The following is an 18,678-nucleotide window of genomic DNA, read 5'->3' on the forward strand; positions in this document are numbered from 1 at the left end:
TGGAGAAGAGAGAGGGATGGAGAAGAGAGGGATGGATAAGAGAGGGATGGAGAAGAGAGAGGCATGGAGAAGAGGGATCGATAAGAAAGAGGGATGGAGAAGAGAGAGGGATGGAGGAGAGACAGGGATGAGAAGAGAGAGGGATGGATAAGAGACGGATGGAGAAGAGAGAGGGATCGATAAGAGAGGGATCGATAAGAGAGGGATCGATAAGAGATGGATGGAGAAGAGAGGGATGAGGAAGAGAGAGTGATGGAGAAGAGAGAGGGATGGATAAGAGAGGGATCGATAAGAGAGAGGGATCGATAAGAGAGGGATCGATAAGAGAGAGGGATGGAGAAGAGAGGGATCGATAAGAGAGAGGGATGGAGAAGAGAGGGATCGATAAGAGAGAGGGATGGAGAAGAGAGGGATCGATAAGAGAGAGGGATGGAGGAGAGAGAGGGATGGAGGAGACAGAGGGATGGAGGAGAGAGAGGGTTCGATAAGAGAGGGATCGATAAGAGAGAGGGATGGAGGAGAGAGAGGGATGGAGAAGAGAGAGGGATCGATAAGAGAGATCGATAAGAGAGAGGGATCGATAAGAGAGATCGATAAGAGAGAGGGATCGATAAGAGAGAGGGATGGAGAAGAGAGGGATCGATAAGAGAGGGATTGATAAGAGAGAGGGATGGAGGAGAGAGAGGGATGGAGGAGAGAGGGATGGAGGAGAGAGAGGGATCGATAAGAGAGGGATCGATAAGAGAGAGGGATGGAGGAGAGAGAGGGATCGATAAGAGAGAGGGATGGAGGAGAGAGATGGATCGATAAGAGAGAGGGATGGAGAAGAGAGGGATCGATAAGAGAGAGGGATGGAGGAGAGAGAGGGATGGAGGAGAGAGGGATCGATAAGAGAGGGATCGATAAGAGAGAGGGATGGATGAGAGAGAGGGATCGATAAGAGAGAGGGATGGAGGAGAGAGATCGATTGATAAGAGAGAGGGATGGAGGAGAGAGAGGGATCGATAAGAGAGAGGGATGGAGGAGAGAGATGGATCGATAAGAGAGAGGATGGAGAAGAGAGGGATCGATAAGAGAGAGGGATGGAGGAGAGAGAGGGATGGAGGAGAGAGAGGGATGGAGGAGAGAGAGGGTTCAATAAGAGAGGGATCGATAAGAGAAAGGGATGGAGGAGAGAGAGGGATGGAGAAGAGAGAGGGATCGATAAGAGGGATCGATAAGAGAGAGGGATGGAGAAGAGAGGGATCGATAAGAGAGGGGATCGATAAGAGAGAGGGATGGAGAAGAGAGGGATCGATAAGAGAGAGGGATGGAGGAGAGAGAGGGATGGAGGAGAGAGAGGGATGGAGGAGACAGAGGGATGGAGGAGAGAGAGGGATCGATAAGAGAGGGATCGATAAGAGAGAGGGATGGAGGAGAGAGAGGGATGGAGGAGAGAGAGGGATCGATAAGAGAGAGGGATGGAGGAGAGAGAGGGATGGAGGAGAGAGAGGGATCGATAAGAGAGAGGGATGGAGGAGAGAGAGGGATCGATAAGAGAGAGGGATGGAGGAGAGAGAGGGATCGATAAGAGAGAGAGATGGGAGAAGAGAGAGGGATGGAGGAGAGAGAGGGATGGAGGAGAGAGAGGGATCGAGGAGAGAGAGGGATCGAGGAGAGAGACTAACATACTATAACTCTAATACTGAGTCTATATTGTCTCTGTCCCTCCATCTGTCCCCTCTAATACTGAGTCTATATTGTCTCTGTCCCTCCATCTGTCCCCTCTAATACTGAGTCTATATTGTCTCTGTCCCTCCATCTGTCCCCTCTAATACTGAGTCTATATTGTCTCTGTCCCTCCATCTGTCCCCTCTAATACTGAGTCTATATTGTCTCTGTCCCTCCATCAGTCCCCTCTAATACTGAACCTATATTGTGTGTGTGTGTGTGCAACAATACCCCGGTCATCTCTTAGACTAACTACTCTGAGCCTGAGATAAAGCCTGTGTATCATTCAGTACCCGTTAATGAGACCATCACAGACAACCAGTCTCTAAGCCCTGTGTGTGTGTGTGTGTGTGTGTGTGTGTGTGTGTGTGTGTGTGTGTGTGTGTGTGTGTGTGTGTGTGTGTGTGTTGTGTGTGTGTGTGTGTGTGTGTGTGTGTGTGTGTCTAAATCCTGTAATCCATCTGCTAATTAAGAAATAACATCCAGACTAAGGCTAATAAATGCCAACTAATTGTCTCAGGCTGACAGGGGTCAGGAGACAGGGGACAGGAGACATCGGACAGGAGATAGGGATTCAGGAGACAGGACACAGGAGACAGGGGTCAGGAGACAGGGGACAGGAGACATGGATTCAGGAGACAGGACACAGGGGTCAGGAGACAGGGGACAGGAGACATCGGACAGGAGATAGGGATTCAGGAGACAGGACACAGGAGACAGGGGTCAGGAGACAGGGGACAGGAGACATGGATTCAGGAGACAGGACACAGGGGACAGGAGACAGGGTGTTCAGGAGACAGGGGTTCAGGAGACAGGGGACATGAGACAGGGGACATGAGACAGGGGACATGAGACAGGGGACATGAGACAGGGGACAGGGACAGGAGACAGGGGTTCAGGAGACAGGGGACAGGAGACAGGGGACAGGAGACAGGGGACATGATACAGGGGACAGGGGACAGGAGACAAGGGACAGGGGTTCAGGAGACAGGGGACAGGGGACATGAGACAGGGGACAGGGGTTCAGGAGACAGGAGACATGGTTCAGGAGACAGGGGACATGAGACAGGGGACAGAAGACAGGAGACAGGGACAGGGGTTCAGGAGACAGGGTTCAGGAGACATGAGACAGGGGTTCAGGAGACAGGAGACAGGGGTTCAGGAGACAGGAGACAGGGGTTCAGGAGACAGGAGACAGGGGTTCAGGAGACAGGGGTTCAGGAGACAGGGGACAGGGGTTCAGGAGACAGGGGTTCAGGAGACAAGGGACAGGGGTTCAGGAGACAGGGGACAGGAGACAGGGTTTCAGGAGACAGGATACAGGGGTTCAGGAGACAGGGACAGGGGTTCAGGAGACAGGGGACAGGGGACAGGAGACATGGGTTCAGGAGACAGGGGACAGGAGACAGGGGTTCAGGAGACAGGATACAGGGGTTCAGGAGACAGGGGACAGGGGTTCAGGAGACAGGGGACAGGAGACAGGGGACAGGAGACAGGGGTTCAGAGCGGTTCAGGCTCCAGGTGATACCTTCTTATTCCAGTATAATAACCTCCTCTATGGAGTTTTGCCACAGTGCTGACATTTGAGGATAATTAAGAGATTCTAATTGAAGTATACTGGCCGTGTAGCTCTGACATGGATGGAATAAAACCCACATGTTTTCAATATCAACTCAAGCAGGCTCTGTAAAACATTTGGACCCACAAATGAACTCTGACCTCCCATCGATGGCAGAACAAATGAACTCTGACCTCCCATCGATGGCAGAACAGATGAAGTCTGACCTCCCATCGATGGCAGAACAAATTAAGTCTGACCTCCCATCGATGGCAGAACAAATGAACTCTGACCTCCCATCGATGGCAGAACAAATGAACTCTGACCTCCCATCGATGGCAGAACAAATTAACTCTGACCTCCCATCGATGGCAGAACAAATTAACTCTGACCTCCCATCGATGGCAGAACAAATGAACTCTGACCTCCCATCCATGGCAGAACAAATGAACTCTGACCTCCCATCGATGGCAGAACAAATGAACTCTAACCTCCCATCGATGGCAGAACAAATGAACTCTGACCTCCCATCGATGGCAGAACAAATGAACTCTGACCTCCCATCGATGGCAGAACAAATTAACTCTGACCTCCCATCGATGGCAGAACAAATGAACTCTGACCTCTCATCCATGGCAGAACAAATGAACTCTGACCTCCCATCGATGGCAGAACAAATGAACTCTGACCTCCCATCCATGGCAGAACAAATGAACTCTGACCTCCCATCCATGGCAGAACAAATGAACTCTGACCTCCCATCCATGGCAGAACAAATGAACTCTGACCTCCCATCCATGGCAGAACAAATGAACTCTGACCTCCCATCGATGGCAGAACAAATGAACTCTGACCTCCCATCGATGGCAGAACAAATGAACTCTGACCTCCCATCCATGGCAGAACAAATGAACTCTGACCTCCCATCTAGAGATGAAAAAAAAGAAGCCAGAAATGAAAAAGGAGAAAAACACCAAACGATTTTGAAAGCCATTGATGGGTTTGCAGTGTATTATGGGTAATTGACATCAATCAGGAGAATGGAGTTGTCGTGACAACCTCCTCTATTCACTCTCCTCCCCACAGCAGCTCTGGTCAAAAGTCATGTTAAGAGTATAGTGTAGGATGCAGCCTATCAAGCTCTGAGTGGAGTCTGGAAGGCATCTCTCTCTCCACCTCTCTGCTGAGTTGTCCTTGAGATGCAATGCAGCAGACTAGGAGATGACGGGCTGGATCAATAGCACCAGGAACAAGAGGTGTAATAATGGAGGATGCAGCACTGGCCTGGCTGGTTAAAGCCATCACTTATTTATGAATAGAGAACAGTTACTTTAAATATCATGTTGATTTTTCCAGTTATAGTTATATATCGACGAGAGAGAGAGAGAGAGAGACAGAGAGAGACAGAGAGAGAGAGAGAGAGAGAGAGAGAGAGAGAGAGAGAGAGAAAGAGAAACAGAGAGAGAGAGAGAGAGAGAGAGAGAAAGAGAAACAGAGAGAGAGAGAGAGACAGAGAGAGAGAAACAGAGAGAGAGAGAGAGAGAGACAGAGAGAGAGAGAGAGAGAGAGAGAGAGAGAGAGAGAGAGAGAGAGACAGACAGACAGACAGACAGAGATCTAATCTACTGTAATCTACCTGGTGTGTGTAGCAGACTGGGCCAATTAGAACATAGTATTAGTGGTTGAGCTGGTGCTATTCATTAACATTGACAAGCTGTCTCAGGAGACCCTCGAGACACCTGGGTCGTCACACACTAAGACACCTGGGGTCGTCACACACTAAGCCACCTGGGTCGTCACACACTAAGACACCTGGGTCGTCACACACTAAGACACCTGGGTCGTCACACACTAAGACACCTGGGTCGTCACACACTAAGACACCTGGGTCGTCACACACTAAGACACCTGGGTCGTCACACACTAAGACACCTGGGTCGTCACACACTAAGACACATGGGTCGTCACACACTAAGACACCTGGGTCGTCACACACTAAGACACATGGGTCGTCACACACTAAGACACCTGGGTCGTCACACACTAAGACACCTGGGTCGTCACACACTAAGACACATGGGTCGTCACACACTAAGACACCTGGGTCGTCACACACTAAGACACATGGGTCGTCACACACTAAGACACATGGGTCGTCACACACTAAGACACATGGGTCGTCACACACGACACATGGTCGTCACACACTAAGACACCTGGGTCGTCACACACTAAGACACCTGGGTCGTCACACACTAAGACACCTGGGTCGTCACACCACTAAGACACCTGGGTCGTCACACACTAAGACACCTGGGTCGTCACACACTAAAGACACATGGGTCGTCACACACTAAGACACCTGGGTCGTCACACAGTAAGACACCTGGTCGTCACACACTAAGACACATGGGTCGTCACACACTAAGACACCTGGGTCGTCACACACTAAGACCCACCAACGCTACGTGACCAGAATACTGATCAACACGCCCAATTTTTAAGTTTTTGATTTGTTAAAAAAGTTTGAGATATCCAATAAATGTCGTTTCCACTTCATGATTGTGTCCCACTTGTTGTTGATTCTTCACAAAAAAATACAGTTTTATATCTTTATGATTGAAGCCTGAAATGTGGCAAAGGTCGCAAAGTTCAAGGGGGCCGAATACTTTCGCAAGGCACTGTAAGTATCTCTGTCTCTCTCTATGTCTCTCTCGCTCTGTCTCTCTCTCACTGTCTCTCTCTCACTGTCTCTCTCTTTCTGTGTCTCTCTCTCTCTCTCTCTCTCTCTCTCTGTCTCTCTCTTTCTCTCTCTCTCTCTGTCTCTCTCTTTCTGTGTCTCTCTTCTCTCTTCTCCTCTGTCTCTCTCTTCTCTATCTCTCTCTCTCTCTTTCTCTCTTGTCTCTGTCTCTCTCTTTCTCTATCTCTCTGTCTCCTCTCTCTCTCTTCTCTCTCTGGTTCTCTCAGCTGTCTCTCTTGCTCTCGTCTCTTCGCTCATGTCTCTATTGCCACTTGTCTCTCTCTGTCTCTCTCCTCTCTCTCTCTCCTCTCTCTATCTCTCTCTCTCTCTCTCTCTCTCTATCTTCTCTCTCTCTCTCTCTCTCTCTCTCTCTCTCTCTCTCTCTCTCTCCTCTCTCTCCTCTCTCTCATCCCTCCTCTCTCTCTCTATCTCTCCTCTTTCTTCTCTCTGTCTCTCTCTCTCTGTCTCTCTCTCTCTCTCTCTCCCTCCCTCTGAGGGTTTATAAAGACTAATGTCGTTCATGCTGTAGTACATCGCTGAATGGTTAGTGGAGAGCCCTTAGAGAACACTGGAGAGAGATGGAGAGAGATGGAGAACACTGGAGAGAGATGGAGAATACCAGAGAGAGATGGAGAACACTGGAGAGAGATGGAGAACACTGGAGAGAGATGGAGAACACTGGAGAGAGATGGAGAACACTGGAGAGAGATGGAGATACCGGAGAGAGAGATGGAGAATACCAGAGAGAGATGGAGAACACTGGAGAGAGATGGAGAACACTGGAGAGAGATGGAGAACACTGGAGAGAGATGGGAGATGAGATGGAGAACACTGGAGAGAGATGGAGAAACACTGGAGAGAGATGGAGAACACTGGAGAGAGATGGAGAACACTGGAGAGAGATGGAGAGAGCGAGAGAAAGAGAGAGATGGAGAACACGGAGAGAGATGGAGAACACTGGAGAGAGATGGAGAACACTGGAGAGAGATGGAGAACACTGGGGAGAGATGGAGAACACTGGAGAGAGATGGAGAACACTGGAGAGAGATGGAGAACACTGGAGAGAGATGGAGAATACCAGAGAGATGGAGAACACTGGAGAGAGATGGAGAACACTGGAGAGAGATGGAGGAATACCAGAGAGATGGAGAACACTGGAGAGAGATTGGAGAACACTGGAGAGAGATGGAGAACACTGGAGAGAGATGGAGAATACCAGAGAGATGGAGAGCACTGGAGAGAGATGGAGAACACTGGAGAGAGATGGAGAACACTGGAGAGAGATGGAGAACACTGGAGAGAGATGGAGAACACTGGAGAGAGATGGAGAGAGATGGAGAACACTGGAGAGAGATGGAGAATACCAGAGAGAGATGGAGAACACTGGAGAGAGATGGAGAACACTGGAGGAGAGATGGAGAACACTGGAGAGAGATGGAGAATACCGGAGAGAGATGGAGAACACTGGAGAGAGATGGAGAACACTGGAGAGAGATGGAGAACACTGGAGAGAGATGGAGAACACTGGAGAGAGATGGAGAATACCAGAGAGAGATGGAGAACACTGGAGAGAGATGGAGAACACTGGAGAGAGATGGAGAACACTGGAGAGAGATGGAGAATACCAGAGAGAGATGGAGAACACTGGAGAGAGATGGAGAACACTGGAGAGAGATGGAGAACACTGGAGAGAGATGGAGAACACTGGAGAGAGATGGAGAACACTGGAGAGAGATGGAGAGAGCGAGAGAAAGAGAGAGATGGGAGAGAGCCAGAAGAGGACTTTAGTTCTGCTCTATTTTCCTTCAGCCCAGGAAACCAGATGAGAGACAGAAAATATCACTTCAAACCAAAACAAATCTGAGCTCAACAGAAATAAATAGATGAAAGGATCAAAGATGAAGGAGCAGAAGAAGGAGGAGGAGGAGGAGGGAGAGGAGGAGGAGGAGGGAGAGGAGGAGGAGAAAGGAGAAGGGAGAGGAGGAGGAGGAAGGAGGAGGGAGAGGAGGAGGAGGAGGGAGAGGAGGAGGGAGAGGAGGAGGAGGAAGGAGGAGGGAGAGAAGGAGGAGGAGGGAGAGGAGGAGGAGGAAGGAGGAGGGAGAGAAGGAGGGAGAGGAGGAGGAGGTGGAGGGAGAGAAGGAGGAGGTGGGAGAGAAGGAGGAGGAGGGAAAGGAGGAGGAGGAGGGAGAGGAGGAGGGAGAGGAGGAGGAGGAGGGAAAGGAGGAGGAGGGAGAGGAGGAGGTGGAGGGAGAGGAGGAGGGAGAGGAGGAGGAGGGAGAGGAGGAGGAGGGAGAGGAGGAGGTGGAGGGAGAGGAGGAGGGAGAGGAGGAGGAGGGAGAGGAGGAGGAGGGAGAGGAGGAGGTGGAGGGAGAGAAGGAGGAGGAGGGAAAGGAGGTGGAGGGAGAGAAGGAGGAGGAGGGAAAGGAGGAGGAGGGAGAGGAGGAGGTGGAGGGAGAGGAGGAGGTGGAGGGAGAGGAGGAGGAGGGAGAGGAGGAGGTGGAGGGAGAGGAGGAGGTGGAGGGAGAGAAGGAGGAGGAGGGAAAGGAGGAGGAGGGAGAGGAGGAGGAGGGAGAGGAGGAGGGAGAGGAGGAGAAGGATGAGGAGGGGGAAGAGGAGGAGGAGGGAGAGGAGGAGGAGGAAGGACGAGGGAGAGGAGGAGGACGAGGAGGAGGGAGAGGAGGAGGTGGAGGGAGAGGAACAAGGAGCAGGGCTAGGAGGAGTAGGACATAGAAGACCAGAGAAAGAAGAGGACTAGGAGGAGTAGGACATAGAAGACCAGAGAAAGAAGAGGACTAGGAGGAGTAGGACATAGAAGACCAGAGAAAGAAGAGGACTAGGAGGAGTAGGACATAGAAGACCAGAGAAAGAAGAGGACCAGGGAAGAGGACCAGGGAAGAGGACTAGGGAAGAGGACCAGGGAAGAGGACCAGGGAAGAGGACCAGGTCCTAGGGAAGAGGACCAGGGAAGAGGACCAGGGAAGAGGACTAGGGAAGAGGACCAGGGAAGAGGACCAGGGAAGAGGACTAGGGAAGAGGACCAGGGAAGAGGACCAGGGAAGGGGACCAGGGAAGAGGACCAGGGAAGAGGAGAATCAGGAACTTTACGGGGTTGTTGGGAGAGGTTTTGTGGTGCTTGGAGGCCTGGTGTCTCTGCGACTGGTCAGGATGGTAGGTGTTATAGTGTTGGTAGGGGAGGAAGTTGCTGTTGTTGTTGGCTGAGGAGGACTCCCAGGGAAGGGTCCGCGTGCTTCTCTGCACCTTGACTGATCACAAACAGAGAGAAGCACCACAGGGGATAAGGAGGGGGGGAACAAGGTGATTGAAACAAGGGTAAAACATGGGTGAGGGGGGGGGGGGGGAATACATCAAGGTAAATGAGTTCAGTCCATCAGCGGTTTTCAGGAGGATATAAAATATCATTTGATTGGGACACAGGAGGCACAGACGTCAGGTTAAATCAAGGTGCCCAGTCGTCCTATTGACTTTTCATGGAGGCTTCTAGAAGGGATCACTAAACAATAACTGACTATTAACAGATTCCACAGTTAGAGTACATGGTGAATGAATCAGTCTTTATTGTCTGGCAGGACATCATTTCTAAATGAATTACAACACGTCATCCTATACCTTTTATAGTGCATTCATTTGGACCGGGGACCAAAGTTGATTCATTTTTACCCTATTTAAACAAGGCAAGTCAGTTAAGAACAAATTCTTATTTTCAATGAGGGCCTAGGAACAGTGGGTTAACTGCCTTGTTCAGGGGCAGAACAACAGATTTGTACCTTGTCAGCTCGGGGGTTTGAACTTTCAACCTTTACAGTTACTAGTCCAACGCTCTAACCACTAGGCTACCCACCTCTAACCACTAGGCTACCCACCTCTAACCACTAGGCTACCCACCTCTAACCACTAGGCTACCCACCTCTAACCACTAGGCCACCCACCTCTAACCACTAGGCTACCCGCCTCTAACCACTAGGCCACCCGCCTCTAACCACTAGGCTACCTGCCTCTAACCACTAGGCCACCCGCCTCTAACCACTAGGCCACCCGCCTCTAACCACTAGGCTACCTGCCTCTAACCACTAGGCTACCTGCCTCTAACCACTAGGCTACCCTGCCTCTAACCACTAGGCTACCCTGCCTCTAACCACTAGGCCAACTGCATCTCACAACTAGGCTACCCTGCCTCTAACCACTAGGCTACCTGCCTCTAACCACTAGGCTACCTGTCTCTAACCACTAGGCTACCTGTCTCTAACCACTAGGCTACCTGCCTCTAACCACTAGGCTACCCTGCCTCTAACCACTAGGCTACTCTGCCTCTAACCACTAGGCTACCTGCCTCTAACCACTAGGCTACCTGCCTCTAACCACTAGGCTACCCTGCCTCTAACCACTAGGCCACCTGCCTCTAACCACTAGGCTACCCTGCCTCTAACCACTAGGCTACCTGCCTCTAACCACTAGGCTACCCTGCCTCTAACCACTAGGCCACCTGCCTCTAACCACTAGGCTACCCTGCCTCTAACCACTAGGCTACCTGCCTCTAACCACTAGGCTACCCTGCCTCTAACCACTAGGCTACCTGCCTCTAACCACTAGGCTACCTGCCTCTAACCACTAGGCTACCCTGCCTCTAACCACTAGGCTACCTGCCTCTAACCACTAGGATACCTGTCTTTAACCACTAGGCTACCTGTCTCTAACCACTAGGCTACCTGCCTCTAACCACTAGGCTACCTGTCTCTAACCACTAGGCTACCTGTCTCTAACCACTAGGCTACCTGTCTCTAACCACTAGGCTACCTGCCTCTAAACACTAGGCTACCCTTCCTCTAACCACTAGGCTACCTGCCTCTAACCACTAGGCTACCCTGCCTCTAACCACTAGGCTACCCTGCCTCTAACCACTAGGCTACCCTAACCTCTAACCACTAGGCCACCTGCCTCTAACCACTAGGCTACCCTGCCTCTAACCACTAGCTACCCTGCCTCTAACCACTAGGCTACCTGCCTCTAACCACTAGGCTACCCTGCCTCTAACCACTAGGCTACCTGCCTCTAACCACTAGGATACCTGTCTTTAACCACTAGGCTACCTGTCTCTAACCACTAGGCTACCTGCCTCTAACCACTAGGCTACCTGTCTCTAACCACTAGGCTACCTGTCTCTAACCACTAGGCTACCTGCCTCTAAACACTAGGCTACCCTTCCTCTAACCACTAGGCTGCCCTGCCTCTAACCACTAGGCTACCCTGCCTCTAACCACTAGGATACCTGTCTTTAACCACTAGGCTACCTGTCTCTAACCACTAGGCTACCTGCCTCTAACCACTAGGCTACCTGTCTCTAACCACTAGGCTACCTGTCTCTAACCACTAGGCTACCTGTCTCTAACCACTAGGCTACCTGCCTCTAAACACTAGGCTACCCTGCCTCTAACCACTAGGCTACCCTGCCTCTAACCACTAGGCTACCCTGCCTCTAACCACTAGGCTACCCTGCCTCTAACCGCTAGGCCACATGCCTCTAACCACTAGGCTACCCTGCCTCTAACCCCTAGGCCACCTGCCTCTAACCACTAGGCTACCCTGCCTCTAACCACTAGGCTACCTGCCTCTAACCACTAGGCCACCTGCCTCTAACCACTAGGCTACCCTGCCTCTAACCACTAGGCCACCTGCCTCTAACCACTAGGCTACCCTGCCTCTAACCGCTAGGCCACCTTCCTCTAACCACTAGGCTACCTGCCTCTAACCACTAGGCTACCTGCCTCTAACCACTAGGCTACCTGTCTCTAACCACTAGGCCATCTGCCTCTAACCACTAGGCCACCTGCCTCTAACCACTAGGCTACACTGCCTCTAACCACTAGGCTACCTGTCTCTAACCACTAGGCTACCTTCCTCTAACCACTAGGCTACCTGCCTCTAACCACTAGGCTAACCTGCCTCTAACCACTAGGCTACCCTGCCTCTAACCACTAGGCCACCTGTCTCTAACCACTAGGCTAACTGCCTCTAACCACTAGGCTACCTGTCTCTAACCACTAGGCTACCTGTCTCTAACCCCTAGGCTACCTGCCTCTAACCACTAGGCTACCCTGCCTCTAACCACTAGGCTACCCTGCCTCTAACCACAAGGCTACCTGTCTCTAACCACTAGGCTACCTGCCTCTAACCACTAGGCCACCTGCCTCTAACCACTAGGCCACCTGCCTCTAACCACTAGGCTACCCTGCCTCTAACCACTAGGCTACCTGCCTCTAACCACTAGGCTACCCTGCCTCTAACCACTAGGCCACCTGCCTCTAACCACTAGGCTACCCTGCCTCTAACCACTAGGCTACCTGCCTCTAACCACTAGGCTACCCTGCCTCTAACCACTAGGCTACCTGCCTCTAACCACTAGGCTACCCTGCCTCTAACCACTAGGCTACCTGCCTCTAACCACTAGGATACCTGTCTTTAACCACTAGGCTACCTGTCTCTAACCACTAGGCTACCTGCCTCTAACCACTAGGCTACCTGTCTCTAACCACTAGGCTACCTGTCTCTAACCACTAGGCTACCTGTCTCTAACCACTAGGCTACCTGCCTCTAAACACTAGGCTACCCTTCCTCTAACCACTAGGCTACCTGCCTCTAACCACTAGGCTACCCTGCCTCTAACCACTAGGCTACCCTGCCTCTAACCACTAGGCCACCTGCCTCTAACCACTAGGCTACCCTGCCTCTAACCACTAGGCTACCTGCCTCTAACCACTAGGCTACCCTGCCTCTAACCACTAGGCTACCTGCCTCTAACCACTAGGCTACCCTGCCTCTAACCACTAGGCTACCTGCCTCTAACCACTAGGATACCTGTCTTTAACCACTAGGCTACCTGTCTCTAACCACTAGGCTACCTGTCTCTAACCACTAGGCTACCTGTCTCTAACCACTAGGCTACCTGTCTCTAACCACTAGGCTACCTGCCTCTAAACACTAGGCTACCCTTCCTCTAACCACTAGGCTACCTGCCTCTAACCACTAGGCTACCTTGCCTCTAACCACTAGGCTACCCTGCCTCTAACCGCTAGGCTACCCTGCCTCTAACCGCTAGGCCACCTGCCTCTAACCACTAGGCTACCCTGCCTCTAACCACTAGGCCACCTGCCTCTAACCACTAGGCCACCTGCCTCTAACCACTAGGCTACCCTGCCTCTAACCACTAGGCTACCTGCCTCTAACCACTAGGCCACCTGCCTCTAACCACTAGGCTACCCTGCCTCTAACCGCTAGGCCACCTTCCTCTAACCACTAGGCTACCTTCCTCTAACCACTAGGCTACCTGCCTCTAACCACTAGGCTACCTGCATCTAACCACTAGGCTACCCGCCTCTAACCACTAGGCTACCCTGCCTCTAACCACTAGGCTACCTGCCTCTAACCACTAGGCCACCTGCCTCTAACCACTAGGCTACCCTGCCTCTAACCACTAGGCCACCTTCCTCTAACCACTAGGCTACCTTCCTCTAACCACTAGGCTACCTGCCTCTAACCACTAGGCTACCTGCCTCTAACCACTAGGCTACCCGCCTCTAACCACTAGGCTACCCTGCCTCTAACCACTAGGCCACCTGTCTCTAACCACTAGGCTACCTGTCTCTAACCACTAGGCTACCCTATCTCTAACCACTAGGCTACCTGTCTCTAACCACTAGGCTACCTGCCTCTAAACACTAGGCTACCCTTCCTCTAACCACTAGGCTACCTGCCTCTAACCACTAGGCTACCCTGCCTCTAACCACTAGGCCACCTGTCTCTAACCACTAGGCTACCTGTCTCTAACCACTAGGCTACCCTATCTCTAACCACTAGGCTACCTGCCTCTAACCACTATGCTACCCTGCCTCTAACCACTAGACTACCCTGCCTCTAACCACTAGGCTACCTGCCTTTAACCACTAGGCTACCTGCCTCTAACCACTAGGCTACCTGCCTCTAACCACTAGGCCACCTGCCTCTAACCACTAGGCTACCTGCCTCTAACCTCTAGGCTACCTGCCTCTAACCACTAGGCTACCTGTCTTTAACCACTAGGCTACCTGCCTCTAACCACTAGGCTACCTGCCTCTAACCACTAGGTTACCTGTCTCTAACCACTAGGCTACCTGTCTCTAACCACTAGGCTACCTGTCTCTAACCACTAGGCTACCTGTCTCTAACCACTAGGCTACCTGTCGCCCCAAGTAGTGCACTACAAAGGGAATGTGTTGCCATTTGGGACACAGACAGTGATTGCTATTGGAATCCCTGTTACGGTCAAGCTTTGTTCACATTGAAGTGACTCGACGCCACATTGTTTTGTATATCCGACAGTCTGAACAGCCTAAAAGCACATCTGATATATCAAATCTGATTCCTGGCCATGCGACTTGTGTCTGAACGGTCAAATCTGATTCCTGGCCATGCGACTTGTGTCTGAACGGTCAAATCTGATTCCTGGCCATGCGACTTGTGTCTGAACGATCAAATCTGATTCCTGGCCATGCGACTTGTGTCTGAACGGTCAAATCTGATTTATTTTCCCTCAAGTGGTTTTTAGACTGCTATTTGGCATTTCTTGTTGCTTGCTAGCTGCTCTGTTGACAGTTTGACAAGAACATGTGGTAGCTAACTAGCTAGCTTGTTAATTGTTTACAAACAAATGAGTAAACGTGCTAGAAAGCTACACGGCTACCTAGCTAGCTAGTTGATTGCTGTGGCTAGCTAGTTGACTGCTGTGGCTAGCTAGTTGATTGCTGTGGCTAGCTAGTTGACAGCTGTAGCTAACTAATTGACTGCTGTGGCTAGCTAGTTGACAGCTGTGGCTAGCTAGTTGACAGCTGTGGCTAGCTAGTTGACCGCTGTGGCTAGCTAGTTGACCGCTGTGGCTAGCTAGTTGACAGCTGTGGCTAGCTAGTTGACAGCTGTGGTTAGCTAGTTGACAGCTGTGGCTAGCTAGTTGACAGCTGTGGCTAGCTAGTTGACAGCTGTGGTTAGCTAGTTGACAGCTGTGGCTAGCTAGTTGACCGCTGTGGCTAGCTTGTTGACCGCTGTGGCTAGCTAGTTGACAGTTGTGGCTAGCTAGTTGACCGCTGTGGCTAGCTAGTTGACCGCTGTGGCTAGCTAGTTGACAGTTGTGGCTAGCTAGTTGACCGCTGTGGCTAGCTAGTTGACCGCTGTGGCTAGCCAAAAAAAGGACTCGTTTTGAAAGGTGGAGAATCGTTTCCTTTGGAACTTTTAAAAGTGTTCTCACACTGAACATTCAGAGCAACTGGGAAACGTCCACGCCAGGCGCTGTTGTCACCGTAGCAACAGCGCCTGCTACATAACTTCTGATTGATAGGGAGCACTACCACCAATCAGCCTAACCCACCGCGCACACACACACACACACACACACACACACACACACACACACACACACACACACACACAGACACACAGACACACACACACACACAGACACAGCCTAACCACTAGGCTACCCTGCCTCTAACCACTAGGCTACCTGCCTCTAACCACTAGGCCACCTGCCTCTAACCACTAGGCTACCCTGCCTCTAACCACTAGGCCACCTGTCTCTAACCACTAGGCTACCTGTCTCTAACCACTAGGCTACCCTATCTCTAACCACTAGGCTACCTGTCTCTAACCACTAGGCTACCCTGCCTCTAACCACTAGGCTACCCTGCCTCTAACCACTAGGCCACCTGCCTCTAACCACTAGGCTACCCTGCCTCTAACCACTAGGCTACCTGCCTCTAACCACTAGGCTACCCTGCCTCTAACCACTAGGCTACCTGCCTCTAACCACTAGGCTACCCTGCCTCTAACCACTAGGCTACCTGCCTCTAACCACTAGGATACCTGTCTTTAACCACTAGGCTACCTGTCTCTAACCACTAGGCTACCTGCCTCTAACCACTAGGCTACCTGTCTCTAACCACTAGGCTACCTGTCTCTAACCACTAGGCTACCTGTCTCTAACCACTAGGCTACCTGCCTCTAAACACTAGGCTACCCTTCCTCTAACCACTAGGCTACCTGCCTCTAACCACTAGGCTACCCTGCCTCTAACCACTAGGCTACCCTGCCTCTAACCACTAGGCTACCCTGCCTCTAACCACTAGGCTACCCTGCCTCTAACCACTAGGCCACCTGCCTCTAACCACTAGGCTACCCTGCCTCTAACCACTAGGCTACCTGCCTCTAACCACTAGGCTACCCTGCCTCTAACCACTAGGCTACCTGCCTCTAACCACTAGGATACCTGTCTTTAACCACTAGGCTACCTGTCTCTAACCACTAGGCTACCTGCCTCTAACCACTAGGCTACCTGTCTCTAACCACTAGGCTACCTGTCTCTAACCACTAGGCTACCTGTCTCTAACCACTATGCTACCCTGCCTCTAACCACTAGGCTACCTGCCTTTAACCACTAGGCTACCTGCCTCTAACCACTAGGCTACCTGCCTCTAACCACTAGGCCACCTGCCTCTAACCACTAGGCTACCTGCCTCTAACCTCTAGGCTACCTGCCTCTAACCACTAGGCTACCTGTCTTTAACCACTAGGCTACCTGCCTCTAACCACTAGGCTACCTGCCTCTAACCACTAGGATACCTGTCTTTAACCACTAGGCTACCTGTCTCTAACCACTAGGCTACCTGTCTCTAACCACTAGGCTACCTGTCTCTAACCACTAGGCTACCTGTCTCTAACCACCAGGCTACCTGTCGCCCCAAGTAGTGCACTACAAAGGGAATGTGTTGCCATTTGGGACACAGACAGTGATTGCTATTGGAATCCCTGTTACGGTCAAGCTTTGTTCACATTGAAGTGACTCGACGCCACATTGTTTTGTATATCCGACAGTCTGAACAGCCTAAAAGCACATCTGATATATCAAATCTGATTCCTGGCCATGCGACTTGTGTCTGAACGGTCAAATCTGATTCCTGGCCATGCGACTTGTTTCTGAACGGTCAAATCTGATTTATTTTCCCTCAAGTGGTTTTTAGACTGCTATTTGGCATTTCTTGTTGCTTGCTAGCTGCTCTGTTGACAGTTTGACAAGAACATGTGGTAGCTAACTAGCTAGCTTGTTAATTGTTTACAAACAAATGAGTAAACGTGCTAGAAAGCTACACGGCTACCTAGCTAGCTAGTTGATTGCTGTGGCTAGCTAGTTGACTGCTGTGGCTAGCTAGTTGACAGCTGTAGCTAACTAATTGACTGCTGTGGCTAGCTAGTTGACAGCTGTGGCTAGCTAGTTGACAGCTGTGGCTAGCTAGTTGACCGCTGTGGCTAGCTAGTTGACCGCTGTGGCTAGCTAGTTGACAGCTGTGGCTAGCTAGTTGACAGCTGTGGCTAGCTAGTTGACAGCTGTGGTTAGCTAGTTGACAGCTGTGGCTAGCTAGTTGACCGCTGTGGCTAGCTTGTTGACCGCTGTGGCTAGCTAGTTGACAGTTGTGGCTAGCTAGTTGACCGCTGTGGCTAGCTAGTTGACCGCTGTGGCTAGCTAGTTGACAGTTGTGGCTAGCTAGTTGACCGCTGTGGCTAGCTAGTTGACCGCTGTGGCTAGCCAAAAAAAGGACTCGTTTTGAAAGGTGGAGAATCGTTTCCTTTGGAACTTTTAAAAGTGTTCTCACACTGAACATTCAGAGCAACTGGGAAACGTCCACGCCAGGCGCTGTTGTCACCGTAGCAACAGCGCCTGCTACATAACTTCTGATTGATAGGGAGCACTACCACCAATCAGCCTAACCCACCGCGCACACACACACACACACACACACACACACACACACACACACACACACACAGACACAGACACACAGACACAGACACACAGACACACACACACACACAGACACACACACACACACATACACACACACACACACACACACACACACACACACACGTGTCATTACTATGATGACATGCATGTGACGGTGTCAGCGTGCCCTGCGCCCGGCCTGCCACAGGAGTCGCCAGGTGTTTCCTCCAACACATTGGTGCGGCTGGCTTCCGGGTTAAGAGTGGATAATGTGGATAATATCACACAAAAGGACATTGAAAATGACAACAATCCATTCTCCCCATTATCACAGATGGCTTAGTGTGATTGGCTGCTTGGCATGTCTGTCATGTATGTCATCCTATCAGGGGAAAACTGGATTCTGATCCACCCCCCTTACCCCGCTCCAGAATACACTAGTATCTTATCGCATCAGATAACACCAGACAGAGAAACCATTGGATTTCACCAGAAATCTACACACCTTTTCCCAAAGAACCGTTATTATTGTCATAAACTTTAGATAAATGTCTCAGTGGGTAACTGTGGCATTATCGTGAAGCAGTGTGAGAGAAACGCTGTCTGGGTCTGGACCTTTTCATAAAGCCTGTGTTATAATCCTCAGATCCAACAGGAACCCTGGGCCGTGTCCAAATGGAACCCTATTCCCTATATAGTGCACTACTTTAGACCAGAGCCCTATTCCCTATATAGTGCACTACTTTAGACCAGAGCCCTATTCCCTATATAGTGCACTACTTTAGACCAGAGCCCTATTCCCTATATAGTGCACTACTTTAGACCAGAGCCCTATTCCCTATATAGTGCACT

At 51.0% G+C, this 18,678-nt stretch overlaps 1 protein-coding gene across 1 annotated transcript in view; it reads right to left on the reverse strand.

The window, feature by feature from the left end:
• grip1 (glutamate receptor interacting protein 1) overlaps positions 1 to 18,678 on the reverse strand; it is a 253,128-nt gene that overhangs the window by 108,806 nt on the left and 125,644 nt on the right. Inside the window, 2 exon segments of the mRNA XM_031815294.1 lie at position 5,732; positions 9,114 to 9,271. Coding sequence (XP_031671154.1) covers position 5,732; positions 9,114 to 9,271 — 159 coding nt within the window.

This window comes from Oncorhynchus kisutch, unplaced genomic scaffold (genome assembly GCF_002021735.2).
Source record: "Oncorhynchus kisutch isolate 150728-3 unplaced genomic scaffold, Okis_V2 Okis09a-Okis19a_hom, whole genome shotgun sequence".
Lineage (NCBI taxonomy): Eukaryota > Metazoa > Chordata > Actinopteri > Salmoniformes > Salmonidae > Oncorhynchus > Oncorhynchus kisutch.